Genomic DNA, 16142 nt, shown 5'->3' with positions numbered 1-16142 from the left:
ACATGATGAATTATTTTTTTTTTAACAGAAAATAAAACACAAGTGAAAGTATCGTTAATAATAATTAAATAATTAGATTAAACACTTAACCCCATGTTTTGGGTTTGATTCTAAAAAAAATTGTTTCGCAAAAACTTGTCTATTGGTTTCGGATTATGGGTAAAATGTCAATTTGATGGGGAAAAATAATCGTAATGTCATGTAATTTGGAATTTATAGCTATTTATGCAAACTATTTAGCAAAAATAATGATAAGAAAGAATAATGGTGTTTATGTCTGTTCCCAAGTCCAGCAAAGAACAGGAATCAGGTAAAACAAAGACAGGTAAAACATACAGGACACCTGCAAGCTCATATTAAACCCCCAAATTAACCACAACATATATATAAGCATAAAAGTGTCACAGAGGAGTGCTACTGAGCATGGCAATACATATATTTAAAACCAGAGACAGAACATGAAACACAGACAGTGCTCTGTCTGTGTTTCATGTTCTGTCTCTGGTTTTAAAAACAAAGACAGGACAAGACTAGTTTAGAAAGACCCTTCCAATGATCAGGTATGGTATGTCAGAGGTGGGGGGTATCTAGAGCTTATTAAGTAAACTTTGACAGCGCCGTTAGGACACTATCGCAGGGGTAGCCAACTCTGGTCCTCAAGTCAACTGAGCTACTGATTGAGCCACCTGTGCTGAAGCAGGGATATCCCTAATACCTAACCTGTTGGTGGCCCTTGAGTACTGGAGTTGGCCAATCCTGCTCTACCGCATCTTACTGAAAAAGCTCCTTTGTGACTAGTAGGCAGTGATAGAGGTCAGATTGTGATAGAGTTCAGATGGTGATAGAGGCCAGATGGTGATAGAGGCCAGATGGTGATAGAGGCCAGATGGTGATAGAGGCCAGATGGTGATAGAGGTCAGATGGTGATAGAGGTCAGATGGTTGTATACGTCTGATCTCTGAACATCACTATGTTGTTGTTGTTGTTTTTAAATGAACAATTAAACAGTCGTTACAATTTCTCTTCCTTCTTGGATAATGAAGGACCAGTTTTCCACAGGCCTGACCTCTCCTCGACAGATGAAAGCCTTATTCTGTCACTGCGCTTGTTTCATTAAAGGTCATTAGTTTCCAAGACTCTCGGGGATTGACAATATCTGAAATGTTATGGGATCGGCATTAATTGTATTGTTTGTTTTCTTTGGCCACATAATAGACACTACTCCTTTTGTGGAAGCGTTTAGAAGCACGCGACTACAATCAGCAGAGGGATATACTGTATGTACAGTAGCACATGTAGTTATGGGACAATACCCCCAAATATATATTTGGAACTAAACCCCATAACATATTGTGATGCAGCATTGTTCCCCAACCATAACTATTTTTAGCTTTCAAAAGGTTTTGATCATCGTTTTGTGGCTTATTCAGTTTGTATGGCAATTAATGGAACATTGGATTACTGTGACATTAGTATCTCAGAAAAGGGAGATGTGGCAAAGTGGGACATGCAGGTGCAAATGGTGTCATTTTGACTCTGTGTCAATGTATGAAAGGGCTTAGCTCCAGTAAGTGTTTTTGATAGTTGCTATAGGACAGAGGTGGCCAAGTCCAGTACTGAAGGGCCACTGACAGGTCAGGTTTTCAGTTCAGGTGGCTCAATCAACGACTGAACCACCTGGTCTGAAGCAGGGATGTCCATAAAACCAGACCTATTGGTGGCTTTTGAGGACTGGAGTTGGCCACTGCTGGTACAGGACATACTTGAACACGAGAGTTAACTCTCAATGTATTACTTCCTGGTAAAACATTTTATAAATAAATAGGAGGAGCTACCGGAGGAGAAAGGAATTGGACATGAATTAATGCAAATTAACATCATCTGGTGCCAGGCGCTTTTCTCTGTTTCTTGGTTAGAAAAGGCGGAAACGGGAGAGAGGAGAGAGAGGGGAGGGAGAGAGGAAAGAGAGGGGAGGGAGAGAGGAGAGAGAGGGGAGGGAGAGAGGAGAGAGGGGAGATAGGGGAGGGAGAGAGGAGAGAGAGGGGAGATAGGGGAGGGAGAGAGGAGAGAGAGGGGAGAGAGGAGAGAGAGGGGAGAGAGGAGAGAGAGGGGAGGGAGAGAGGGGAGGGAGAGAGGGGAGGGAGAGAGGAGAGAGGGGAGAGATGTATTGATGGATAGTTGGATGGATGGATGGATAGGCACAGATACACAGAAGGGGCTAAGCTTTAGCATTCCTTTACTCCCACTCATATGTGACCCCTTGGTAGCTGTGGGCCACAGACAGATAGTGTAGATATGAAGGGGTAGAAGGAGAGAGCTGTACGGGTGTAAGTAGCGACATAAGGAGTGGTACTGTGATTAATTGTAGGAGAGCATAATTCCATTAAACAATTGGTAAAAGCTCATTAGACACTAATTCTAAAAGCATTTATTGTAAAATAACAATGCCACGACAACCCAAGGTAAGACAGAGACAAGGCTACAGAAAGCCCAAAAAAGAGATTTACGTGTGTGTACAGTTTAATGAGCTCAAATCCTTTAGTGTTTAAAAAGCAAAGGCAATAAAAGTATTAACATGTACAGAAATCCAGATCGGATCAGTATGAAAAACTCCCCTAAAAATGGGCTGTGATAGTAACAATACTACTAATAATCAGGTTTTGTGAACACTGCATATGTTAGGGGTTCTTAACTCCTGCCCTCAAGACCCCCCCAACCGGCCAGGTTTTCAGGATATCCCTGCTTCAGCACAGGTGACTCAATCAGTGGCTCAGTCGTCGGCCGCGTCCATGGTTATCGCGACAACTAGAGCTACTGTGCTCGCGGAGCGATCAAAATTATGCGCCTCTAAGAGGCGGTCCTGAGAGTGCGTGACCAGAAGCGCCGGCGCTCGCGATGCGCGAGGAAACAAATACATTTGTTTCCTAGCGTGACTGCCGGGTCACGTGAGCGGTTCGCACAATGAGGGCGAACCAGCTCCTGTGACATCACGCCCACGCCACGCTCCCTTGTCGCGTCCAATTAGAGCGTACAAATCGCCGAAGATAGCACCCACCATGGACTCGGCCTAACAGTGCAAATGCTACTTGTTCTGCTGACTATTCTACAACTGGCCTCTTTTGATTAAGAGAAAAGAAATGCACATTACAAAGTGGTGACATTCGGTGCCGCTCAGTAACGTCCCAGCCTGAGCACTGGAGACATGCATGAGCGTTAGAGCGTTAGAGCGTTAGAGCGTTAGAGCGCCATCGCTGGACTCACAGAACGAGGGTCGGAGAGGTACCGAGATGTATTGCACACCGCACCGTAGCCCACCAGCCGGTCCCCCGGGAAGAGAAAACTGGAGCTCACAGGTGAGATGAGGACCTCTGAGCTCTCCGGGAACACCCATTCCACAGTGACATCACTCAGAACAGGGACCATCGACTTCTTCAGGGACTGTAACATCTGCAAGGAAGCACAGCCCAAGAGTGAGGGGGCGAGGATTTCACCGCGTGGAACGAGGGGCCGGAATAGCAGGGGATGATGTAGCAAAATCAGACTTGATCTAATCGAAGGGGTACAAATCCTAATTAAAGCAATTCAATCGTTTTCTTTGAGAAATCTGGTGCTCTTTTGTTATTTTGTTTTATTTTTGTAGTTTGGAGGTAATTATCCCTCTACATTCAAATAGTATAATTTACTAATTGCTAGTTCTCTTTTGAAGGAACCTCCCAGGACCCTTAACTCAGTCACTTTGATCCTCCCTATTCTGCATCTTAGCACGGCCGTCACTTTGAACATCAATTGACTTAACTATGTAATGAATTAATATTAACTCTTAAATAACAAGACTGGTACCTACAATGTGAGCACCCCTCATATGGCACCCCCCAAAACAGATCCTTACTGCAGCCAACATGAGGGATTGCTGTCAATAGGCACAAGATAGAGGAAGTGACCCATTGGTGTCTTGGAATTAAATCCTCCTCACAGGTGCCTTGAAGAGGTATTCCTGCTGCCATAAAGATAAGGGACTCCTCTCATAGTGCCTGACTTACAGAAGAGTCATTAGAGCAAGGGTTCTCCACCCCAGTCCTCAAGACAACCCAACAGGTCAGGTTTTAAGGATATCCCTGCTTAAGCTCATGTGGCTCAATCAGTCCTTGCTTCAGCACAGGTGGCTCAATTGCACAGGTGGCTTAACTGATTGAGCCGCCTGTGCTGAAGCAGGTATATCCTGAAACCTGACCTGTTGGGGGGTCTTGAGGACTGGAGTTGTGCACCCCCTGCATTATAGCACAGGCGGTATCTCCGAAATTAATCTCACTGCACATACCTTAGGCTGGAGCCTCTCCCCCTCCACCAAGAATTCCGCACTCCCTTTGGATACGCTTGCAACCCCTTGTACCAGCCGCCGGCAGGCGTTCTGCCCAATTCCAAAGCTATAGCACCTGCAAGACGGAAGAAGCTGCACGTCAACCCACACATCACACGCGTCATACCACGAGACGTCACACCTTAATGTGTGCCAGGAATGGACCAGGGATAGGGCAAAGCTCCTCATTTAACATCCGGATACATTAGGTTAAGTGAGTGTTGTTTCAGGTACAAAGTAAAAGCATGACACATCTTTTCATCGAATTATTGTTATCTACTGGCTCCGCAGTGCATTGGTGCCACTTTGGCTACAAAGCGGTTAAACGTCGCCATTGAAAGTGGAACCTAATGGGCACCTTGATCACATTGCATTTCTGCCCTGATTGTGCACTGGAAAGCTGCTCAGCCGTGTAACCGCTCAGTAACCTTTGAAAACCATAACTTGCTTGCCAAGAAAACCCAACTCATTTCTCCTCCCGTCTGTATCCCATGACATAGCTGCACCCCTGACTTTTATTTTGCTGATGCGTAAGGAAATACTCTTCGTGATCCCACAGACCACTGACGCCCGTTCTTTCACTTTGTGTATGAGACAGAAGCTGGTGACTCACCCACAAGTCGTCGTCCATACTTGACCCGGCTGCCTACTACAGCGTCCGCTGTGGCGGACGCTGCACGGACGAGAGCCCCCCCTCAATGACGCCGGGCCCGCTGCGAGGGGGGCTGCAGCGCTGGGGCGAGAGTTGCTCCTGCTCTCAATAGAATTGAGAGCAGGACTCGCAACGAGCGATATGGCACGTCCCCCGGCGGTTCAGCTAATGAGGGCAAACCTGTCGGGTGATGTCATGGCCGCGCCCCCGCCACGCCCCCCCCGGACTCTCTTCCAGCAGTGAGCTGCAGACCAGGGAATTGGCTGCACGCGCCGCCAATCTCGCGGGCGCGCGTTGCAGCGGAGTTACCAGGGCCTTAGCCTTACCTAGTGAAGGATGAGTGGTGCCGGATCAGCTCTATCACTTTGCCGGTGTTGCTGACGGCACCGTCGGTGAGTAAGAAGACCAGGCGTGGGTACCCCCGGCACACCGGTTGCCGGATAATCCAATTGAGAGGGGATAAGACGTTGGTTCCACCCATATCGGCTCGAAGTCTCTTGATGCTGTCACAGGCGATGGCCAAACTTTCCTACAAAAGAAGACATATGGAGTGAAGAAGGTGCATCCACCAATACAACACCAGCCACAGGTGGTCTCCAGACTGGTAGAATTGACAGTATCAGCATGAATAACTATAAAATGCAGGCACTCCCGTGTATTACAAATGTGTGTTTATTGGGTTAGCATCAAGGTTTCGGCCTGGCTCTGGTCTTAGGAAAGTCCTTTGTCATGTTTTACTGTAAAGTGCAGAGTACATTGTCAGCTACTGTAGATAAGACTGTAGGATAACAGTGTGAGCTAATTATGGCAGGAATGTCCCTTTCAAAGTCCTGTCAAGTGCTCACATAGTAACCAGCTGGAAGTAACAAGATCCTTTTACTAAGATATCAGTGACATTGGGGGCTATGCACAAAGCAGCGATAAGTGTTTTTAAGTGAGATAAATGCCTTTATGGCGCAATTTATGGCGCAACTTTTTTTATCAGTGACTGTGATTTGGTGGTAAAAAAAAGCCTTTTAAGCGCGATCCTGCAGTGTTATCACTGCTTTGTGAATCGTGCTGCACGTAATATTGCGCCATAAAAGCATTTATCTCACTTAAAAACACTTGTCACTGCTTTGTGCATTGCAGCCATTGTATCTATACCAAAGTGTTGCTGAATCTTTACCAGAAGCTGGACATTAACCCGTGAGGAAACAGAGACTGAGATCTTTAAAGGTGAACTCCTTGGGGGCCTCTGATTGGGGCAGTGTTTGTCAATCAAGTGTTTTCTTTCCCCTTTATCCCGCCTTGTTCTTGTCAGAGAGCCAATAAAGTTAAAAGAATGGTTCAGCCTACAATAAAAAAAAAATGTTTGTGCATAGCCAGGGATCCCCTGTCCCGGGATGGTTATCTCAGAAAGGGCCTGCTGTACCATCCCCCTGCAGGGGAAACAAAATGGAGATTTAAATCTCCTGCAACATGCGGGCCAACAGGAAGTCGCAACATCATCCGTGGCGGCCTCCTTAAACCTCCATTTTGTTCGGAAACCTGTCACGTGATGGTGAGTGCCGGACGGGCCCTGGCACCCTGGTGCTCTAAGGAGATGTGTGGAGAGGGGGCCTGGCTGTATGACAGGGGTGGGCAACTCCAGTCCTCAAGGGCCACCAACAGGTCAGGTTTTCAGGATATCCCTGCTTCAGCACAGGTTGAGCCACCATATTCCCCAATGGTAAGTAGAGATAGGGTTCGAAAGAAGCCATTCCTGTCTGTATTTGATAGGAAATTCATTTCTGCGTTTAAATAATAGTAAAGAAAATGAAACCGTCGAGGGAAATAAATAAAAACACGTCAAATATATTTTTTCTCTGGGTCACATTTAAGATGTGTGCTTTTCGGGGGAAAAGAGAGAAGCATTGGAAAAGGGGAAACCGTAGTAGTAAAGGGGTTAGCAGAGTAAACGTAGCATTCACTTGATCACAACTGATGCCCCCAAAATTAAACAGCAGATGGCACTGCTCCTCCACAAAGGCACACCCTAAATTTTACATATAGCATCTTGAGTGCTGGAGCAGCGTGGGGCAGGCATGGTCCACCACTAACCCCTTCACTGCCAGGGGGACCTGGTTCTCGGTATTCAAATATTCTAACAATACATAGGTCATGCTGTGATCACAGTGCATATACATTACTCTACTACAGCATTGGTGCTCAACTGCAGTCCTCGAGACCTCCCAATAGGTCGGGGTTTCAGGATATCCCTGCTTCAGCACAGGTGGTGCAGACGAAGACTGAGTCTCTGATTGTTCCGCCTGTGCTGAAGCTGGGATATCCATAAAACCCAACCTGTTGGGGGGTGTGGAGGACTGGAGTTGAGCACCCCTGCACTAGAGACCCAATAAAGATAAGGATAGAAGTGGGGAGGGGGTCTCTGGCTGTACAAACACACACACACACACACACACATACACGTACATCAGACAAAAGGGACAGCTGGATAAAGCCATGTCACCATGTCTACAAACTAAATTATATTAAAAATACTAATAGGTGTCAGATTTGGGTAAAGAAGGCATACATCAACCCCATGTAATCCCTTAAACATACAGTATCACTGCCATTGGTAAACTATGTTCCCAGGAGGGATTGTCTCTTTAAGGTCTACTCTTTGCACATCCAGAACATTCATACTACAATCTAATGTTTGGGACCTGAGGTGTAAGGAGATCAAGTACTGTACTATGCTCAAGGTCCCATGAAGTTGTCACCCAATAAAACCATATAATCACAGTAGCAGAGAGATCACAGTGAAAAAAATGACAGAATTCCTGGTGTTAGGGGCTGAAGAGCAATGGTCAGAGGTTTGGTTAAGGTCTAAGGTCTCTAAAGCCATACATGTAGCTCGGAGATGTCCCTCACACACAAGCTCTCATTGAAGTCAGCACTGTGGCAGTTTAATCAATAACCCCCAACATCTCGTTGGTAGGAACAGCCCTAACTTAAATGAAGGGCAGCTGTCTGTCATGTGACATGTGACATCATACGCACCTCATTATAGCTCTGGCTGCAAGGGAACAGGGTCTTGAAGGCTGAGCCGAATCCAATGATATTGAACAGAGAGGTTGGCATGAGGCTCTTCAGAATAACCAGCATGGCATCCTGAGGGCACAAGAGCAAAGAGGTCACCAGGACACCGCTGTCTGACTGCAAATAGGAGAAATCAGTCAGCCAGGCTGCATTTGTTAGACCTCACAGCTCCCTCGTCTCACTTAGGGAGCTGGGGGATTTATTTAAACCTTCAAAAATAAAGAAACAGGCTATATTTGAATATAACTCCGGGGCAATTTGGTCTTTCAGAGACTCTGATCATTACCCCTCATGAACAGGAGGTAAAAACGCTTAAGGGAACAATTAAATTGCTGGTCCAAAATAATGGCGCGAGGCCCATACTTTCTAAGCAGTGCTATGTCACAGGGTACCTGTTACCGCTGGAAGACGTGGGCACCCTGTGAAGATTTTTGTGAAGGTTGTGTTTTAAAGCCCCCTCTGCATGGGATCTGAAAGTGATAGAACCTTTCATATATTGGCTACTGGCTGCTTCGGTGGCAGCAGAAGTTGTTGCAGTAACTTTAATAACTAGTCTTTTAGAGGGAATCCAAGCAGGCCATTTTTTCCCCACTATTATTAAAAATATATATATACACAGGATTGAAGCAGGGGGTCTCCTGAGCTGAACCCCATTAATTTCAGCTTCGGGGACCCCCTGGTTCCGGAGATAATGCTGGCCAGTAGGAAGCTGTGACATCATCCGGTGCGGATTCCTATTGGCCCACGTGATGCAGGAGCTTTAAACTTGCAGGAGATACCGGCGCCCCCTTTGGAGGATAATATCTTTCGAAGCAGGGGGTCCCTGGAGCTGAAATGAATGGGGTCCAGCTCCAGAGACCCCCTGCTTCAATACTATATAAAGAACTATCACCTCTATTCTCACGACACACAAATGTACTTTTCAACCCCTGACCTTACACCTGCGGTACAGACCAAAGTTTCTGAATGTCTCTCTGCTATATCATCCTGGATGGCCCTCTGTCGCCTTAAACTCAACATGGCAAAAACAGAGCTCCTCACACTTCCAAACCTGGCCCTACTACCTCCCTCCACATTACTGTTGGAAGTACTCTCATTCACCCAGTAGCCCAAGCACGCTGCCTAGGGGTCACACTCGACTCCTCTCTCACATTCTCCTCTCACATTCAAAACGTATCTGAAACCTGTCGCTTTTTCCTCCACAATATCACAAAGATACGCCCTGTCCTCTGTTACTCGACTGCTAAAACTCTGACTCAAGCCCTCATTCTCTCCTGTCTCGATTACTGTAACCTCCTGCTGTCCGGCCTTCCTGCCTCTCACCTGTCTCCCCTACAATCTATCCTAAACGCTGCTGCAAGAATCACTTTAGTCTTTCCTAAATCTGTCTCAGCGTCTCCCCTGCTGAAATCACTCACCTGCCTTCCTACTGTATCAAATCACACTCAATTCTCCTCCTCACTTTTTAAAGCTTTACACTATTCTGCTCCTCCTTATATCTCAGCCCTAATTTCTCGCTATGCACCATCTCGACTCGTGCGTCCTGCTCAAGGATGTCTTCTCTCTACCCCCTTTGTATCTAAAGCCCTCTCCCGCCTTAAACCTTTCTCACTGACTGCCCCACACCTCTGGAATGTCCTTCCCCTCAATATCAGACTAGCACCCTCTCTATCCACCTTTATGACCCACCTTAAAACACACCTGCTAAATAAGCATATGAGTTGCACCGTGGCTAATACTATACACCTGATACATAAAGCTTGGCCCCCTGCAGACTCACTCACCAGAATGCCCTCCTACTGTCTCTGTACGTTCTTCCTACCTACCAATTAGATTATAAGCTCTTCGGAGCAGGGTCTCCTTTTCCTAAATGTTACTTTTATGTCTGAAGCACTTTTTCCAATAATGTGTTATTTATACTATTTGTTATTTATATGATTGTCGTGTGTATTACTGCTCTGACGCACTATGTACATTAATGGCGCTATATAAATGAAGACATACATACAAATAAGAAAATAAAAACGGCTTGGATTGCCCCTTTAAATCTTGTTACAACACAATCTTTTCATAATATATTCCAACAGTAATGCAAAGAAAACATCAAAGAAACAAATCTTACACAGTCTTAAAGATAATAAACAAAATGAAAATGTAAACGGCTATTGAAAATGCTTCACTGCCTATTCGATGCTGAGAATTTATATAAACTTACAGGACCCCATAACACATTCCCCTTAAAGAAGAAATAGCTTAAAGATGCCCCAACACACTACAGTACCTTTCTTCAAACTGCCATGCTGATTTGGTGTGGTGTCCACCCCTGATGCCCTCTCACACATAGTGTGAACCAACAGGTGCTATTACATCAGTGCTTTCTCCGTTAGCGTTTGGAGAGATGTCGGAGCAGGAGTGGCCAACTCCAGTCCTCAAGGGCCACCAACTGGCCAGGTTTTAAGGCTATCCCTGCTTCAGTACAGCTTGTTTAATCAGTCACTCAGTCTTTGACAGAATTAAAAATACTACACCATAAAGGTGCTTCTGTTTTTTGCGCTTCTGTCTTCAAAAACACACATATATATAATGTAAGAAGAAATGACCATCGTTGGACAAAGATGGTAGTCGACTGGATTCCAGGGGATATCAAAAGACAACGACCAAAAGTAAGATGAAATATGATATTAGGACATTTGTTGGAGCAATGGAGAAAAGAGAGGCTGTAACCGCAGTGGGTCAACAAGGGCTGATCAACGTGTACACACAGGTCTTCATAAAGGGACGAGGTGTTTATCGATGATCTACGTTTCAGTCCGCAAAAGGCAGCTTTATCAAAGGTCTGTTGCTGTCCGAAACGTAGATCACCAATAAATACCTCATCACTTTATGAATATGAGGTTTGGCAAAATCCTTTCCGGGTTTTCACATTCCGGTTCGGGATTTTGCTCTTACTCGCCCTCTGTGGCTGGATCGTCCATTTTTGCTCCTGGCAACTTCCTTTGAAAGGAAGACGAGCATCGTTACAATGAAGACATGTGAGGGCACCGTGTTGTGCTATACTTGTCTTTGACTGAGCCACATGTACTGAAGCAGGGATATCCTGCACACCTGACCCAGCGGTGGCCCCTTGCGGACTGGAGTTTGCCATCCCTGTGCTAGAGGCATTCAGTGACTTTAATTATGGATTTTTCGATCATCATGTTGTAGAACAAACCACGGGATACTTGCAACTGTAAAGTCATATTCAGGGTAACTATGCTATGCAACATGTAGCAATAGCCGTTTCTGAACAGAAAATTATATTTTCAATTATTCCAGTAATATGTTTAGTGCAGTCACGACATTCATTTTGAAAATACATTACATTTTCTATTACAGATAGGCTGGTGCATGTCTATCATTTTGGCTTGGGGCTCAAATGTGGATTTCATTATAAAACAATCAGAAAGCATCTAGCTTGGATAGGAACTGTTAGTGAAATGTCGACACTGCTCTCTGCTCTCTCCCCTGATAGGAGGAAAGGAGGGATCAGTGGAGATTTCCATTAACATCCTATTGCATTTCTCTTATGGACATCTTTAGTGGCAGCGAGTTCCAGAGGTCCATTGTACACCGAGTGAAAAGTGTTTTTCTTGTATTTGTTTTATATTTGGTAGATGATCCCTGGTCTTTGTCAGTTTGTGAATTACAATTATGAAAGGTGTGACATGCTCAAGACACACACACACACCTCTCTCCGCTCCATGCTGTTTCCTCCTCTACTTGGCCCCACCACAAGGCCCTGTAACACCTCCTTCTGATTGGCTGCATTACCTAGCAGCGGCAAGTCAGGATGGAGAAAGCTGCCCAGCTCCCTCGCACCAGCTCTGCTCACTCCCTGCTCAGGGAAATCTCGCAGTCCCCCCAAGCCGGTCAGGTAACTATGTCTAGAGAGGTAATACCATACATATCCTGTATTATCTCTCATTTTTTACTGGACAGTGTCCAAATACAATACTGGACACCTGGCAATCCTAATTACAGCCTCTCTTATTTGGTCATTCAGAGGGGACGGTTCAATAGTGTATAGCAGAATATAGGTTCTCCACTTCTCATAGAAAAGTAGGACAATTTGCTCGTGATTTTCCTTGCTTTCGTCAAACCCAATTTACTAATTGCACTCCTTCATTTTATGCCCACACTGTGGGCTACTGCACCGGGGATTCTCAATTATATGCAAATTACACTAAATATGAGTGGCTCTGAGATATCTTGTAATAGGTAATTAAAACCAAGGAACAGTATAACCAAGCTCATTAACTCTTTGAACAGTTTTCCTTGGTTTTAACATCAGACATCACCATCAGCTCAGTAAACCAAGGTACATACTACATGTGAAGAGAGGGCACTCACAGTAATCTCGTCGCAGTTGTCTGGGTCCTCCAATGAGGGGTTAACATCTACAAGTATCGGAAAACACTGTGCACTCACAGGTCTTCATAAAGCTATCAGGGGTTTAGAGGGATGATCTACATTTCGGTACCCAACGGACCATTGATAAAGCTACCAATGTAAACCTTTGATTGTCTGTGAAATGTATGAGTGCTAGTGTAACTGCGTGCTTCTTTGTTCCCTGGACATGCTAGGCCAGTAATACACTTACCCAGCCTGCTAGGATTCCCCCTGTATCCCCTGTTTGGTGTGAGTATATCTCTGTATAAACGTATAGGAAAAGCACAGACAAACTAGTGTCTTTAAACTCTGCTTATCTGCAGTGTGTCGGAGGAATTGGTCCTCCGTGTTGCAGGTTCGCGTCCTCCTTCTAGCATAGGGGGATCCCCTCACAAGCGTTTTCCCTAATGCCTGGTGTTGCTGGCGCCCCTCTGCACTATCCGATATGATAACGCAATGATCTCACAGGCTGAACTCGGAACACACTCCCGATCTCTGCACCACTAGCTCAGCTCTGTGCGTTTCACAGACCTTTGTCTGCTTCATCCGGAGTAGTGCAGTGATTAAGGGGAGGCTCTTAACTAGCCTAGCCGTCATCCTCTATGGTGCACATGTGTGCTAAAGCAATTACAATACTAGGGAGAAGGGGAGCAATAAACATCCCTTAGTGTTCATAAGCAATGAGTACATGCACAAAATTTGTCCCATGAAAATATGTTAAGTAAAATCTCACCAGGCACTCGATTAATTGAACATTTGAAATAAAAACTTAGAAAATGTAATAAATGTGTATAATGATAATGATGATATCAACAATAAAAAATGAATAAAAACAACACCATCGTTTAATGAAAGTGATTCATGTTTATAAAATGTATAATGCATTTTCTTAGACGAATGCTGTTCATGCTCTGTATATTTCTTTGGAAACAGGCTTGGGACCCTAATAAAGGAGAAATCCTATCATCTTAAAAAAGTGATTATTTAACTTTCATTATCAATTAGAAATTCAAATCCTCTTTAAAAAAAGCAGATGCATGAATTAATTTGCCAAAATGTTGACGAGTGTTGAATGTTACGTATTCATTATGTACTAAGGTCCCGTACAGTTTAAAGGCAGTTTAAAGGCAGGCTGATAATGAATTCATTTTTTTTTTAAACTCCAGTATATGACTTTCTAGATAAAAGCTGCTATATTCATCTCCAAGTTTAGCCCTGATGGTTATAGGGTTTGTAGTTAGTTGGCTGATCCAAAAAGTTTCATGAGGACGTTTGTTAAAACGATCCCCACCTCTGTTGCTGGAATTAACTATTTCTATCCCTTAGTTAATCCATCTGATTTGGAATTAGGATGTTAAAAAAAAAATGTTTCGATATCGCTTGAAGAATTATTCAAGACATTGAATTGGGAAAGAAAAGGAGTCGGAATTCATGGTCGAATGATCTATGATTTGCAGATGATATTGTTATTTTTGTCACAAGTTCAGAAGACCTCCAGCAACAAATCAGAGAACTCGACAAAGCAAGTAAGAAAGTGGCCCTCCATATGAATCTCAGCCAGATCAAAGTAATGTTCAACAAATGTGTCAACACTGCACACATCAAAATAAATGGAATACAACTAGAAGACATTGAAGACTATATCAACCTTGGCCATCAAGTAACAATAGATGTAACCTTTCAAATAAAAACAATAGGAGAATGATGATAGGATAAAGCCCATTTGGAAGAAACAAGACAATCTTTCAAGGAAATCTTCCACTGCACCTCAAGAGGAAAGTGCTCAACAAGTGTATTCTGCCCATGCTCACGTATGGATGTGAAACGTGGATCCTAAATGCGAATTCAGAAGCTTCAGACAACTTAAAGAAGTATGGAGGGATGTATGCTGGGTATTACCCATAGAGACAGGAAGAAGAATAAATGGGTTTGAGAGAAAACAGTGACATCATTACAAGGGGAAGAAATTAAAATGGCAGTGGGACAGTCATATCACGAGAAGAAATGACCATCATTGGACAAAAATGGTACTTGACTGGATTCTAAGAGAGAATAAAAAGACCAAGACGAGGACCAAAAAATAAGATGGGAGGATTAAATCAGAAAATTTGTTGGAGCAATGCGGAGAAGAGAGGCTATAACGTAGTACCTGGAACATCATTGGGGAGGCCTTCATCCACAAAGGCTGAGGATGATGATTATGTATGTATATATATATATCTATAGATATATATATCTATAGATATATATATATATCGTTCATCTTATGGCCAGAGTCAGAGAAATGTTCGCCGACAGGACTGTCTTATTCCACGTGTGATGCTGTGGCCACAGCATCACACGCCACAGCATCACACGCGGAACAAGAGACAGTCCTGTCGGCGAACATTTCTCTGACTCTGGCCATAAGATGAACGATCTGAAGGTGGCCATACTCAAAGGTAATCTTAGAACACTGAAAGAGAGATGGCTGCATGAATACAAATGTATGCAACTGTTCGGGACACTTAGCGGTGGCCTAAACCGAGACCGCAGTTTCATGAGTCACTACTGAAACAAGAGAACTCTCTTCCCATGAGTGCTAAAGGCCATGTCTATACATACTGTGCTATATGTATGCACACACAGCTGTCTCTTACACATACAAATACTCTGTAATTCCAACCCTATATACCAACAGGGACCACATAGTATCTACACACACTTTTAATAATGCAACACCTTCCTACATTTCCACACTTACCCACACCATTGATATACACTCCCACTCCACACACACCTTTTGTATAGCGCTGTATACACTGTTGGCGCTTTATAACTTTATATTTACATACATACACACATACACTCTTACAGCACTAACATTCATGGACTATTTAACATCTGAAGTCATAAATCGCATACTGCACAGGGTGAAGGGATAGGCTTCAGTCACAGATACATTCCAGGATACACTGTTTTTAAGTAAAACCCTTGCTTGCTTTATTCAATGTAACATCGCCGGAAGACACAGAACTGTATCGTCTATTCATTATATATATATATTATTATATTATATATATATATTTTTTTTTATTTGGTCTAACAATTAATGTCATAGGACAAATAAAAAAGGTATCACCTAATACTGAAGAACTCATTTATTCTGCACTATATATATATATATATACTCTTTTTTTTTTTTTTTTAAGTACTGTAATAAATATCCTCAAATACATTTTATAACAGACACATCTCTGTATTTCATGAAGTACTTTACTAATTGAGCTGCAATGCATTGCTCCTCATGAGAGTGAAGGGGTGAGACTGTCTTCTGCATTAACTGGGTCTCCGGCTTCCATTAGAATAGATAAAGCAACCCTTCTATTATCTCGTTATCTGATTCAGCACCATGGGCAGCTCCCCTGCAGTTGTTGTCAACTCAATTACTGGTTTGTGTGAAGTTTCATTGGGTGCTAATTATATTATACTCTTTGAAAATAATGATATATTTAGATATTGCGAATGAAAAAATGTAAAATACAAAGATATTTCCGTCTGTGTGGAGGGGAAATCTGGCTGAATAGAGTGAGGACATGCGGGGATGGTGTGTAAGGATAAAGCGGGATTCTTTTTAGGGAATCATGTGTCTATGCTTCT

At 43.8% G+C, this 16142-nt stretch overlaps 1 protein-coding gene across 1 annotated transcript in view; it reads right to left on the bottom strand.

Moving 5' to 3' along the window:
* Positions 1–16142, bottom strand: part of VWA5B1 (von Willebrand factor A domain containing 5B1) — a 125276-nt gene that overhangs the window by 32363 nt on the left and 76771 nt on the right. The window contains exons 9-12 of the mRNA XM_075606050.1: positions 8037–8147; positions 5336–5538; positions 4319–4433; positions 3262–3447 (exon numbers count right to left, since the gene is read on the bottom strand). Of these exons, the coding sequence (XP_075462165.1) occupies positions 3262–3447; positions 4319–4433; positions 5336–5538; positions 8037–8147 (615 nt within the window). The remainder of the gene's footprint in view (positions 1–3261; positions 3448–4318; positions 4434–5335; positions 5539–8036; positions 8148–16142) is intronic.

Source organism: Ascaphus truei, chromosome 6 (genome assembly GCF_040206685.1).
Source record: "Ascaphus truei isolate aAscTru1 chromosome 6, aAscTru1.hap1, whole genome shotgun sequence".
Classification (NCBI taxonomy): Eukaryota; Metazoa; Chordata; class Amphibia; order Anura; family Ascaphidae; genus Ascaphus; species Ascaphus truei.
This window is presented reverse-complemented; position numbering and strand designations above follow the sequence as displayed.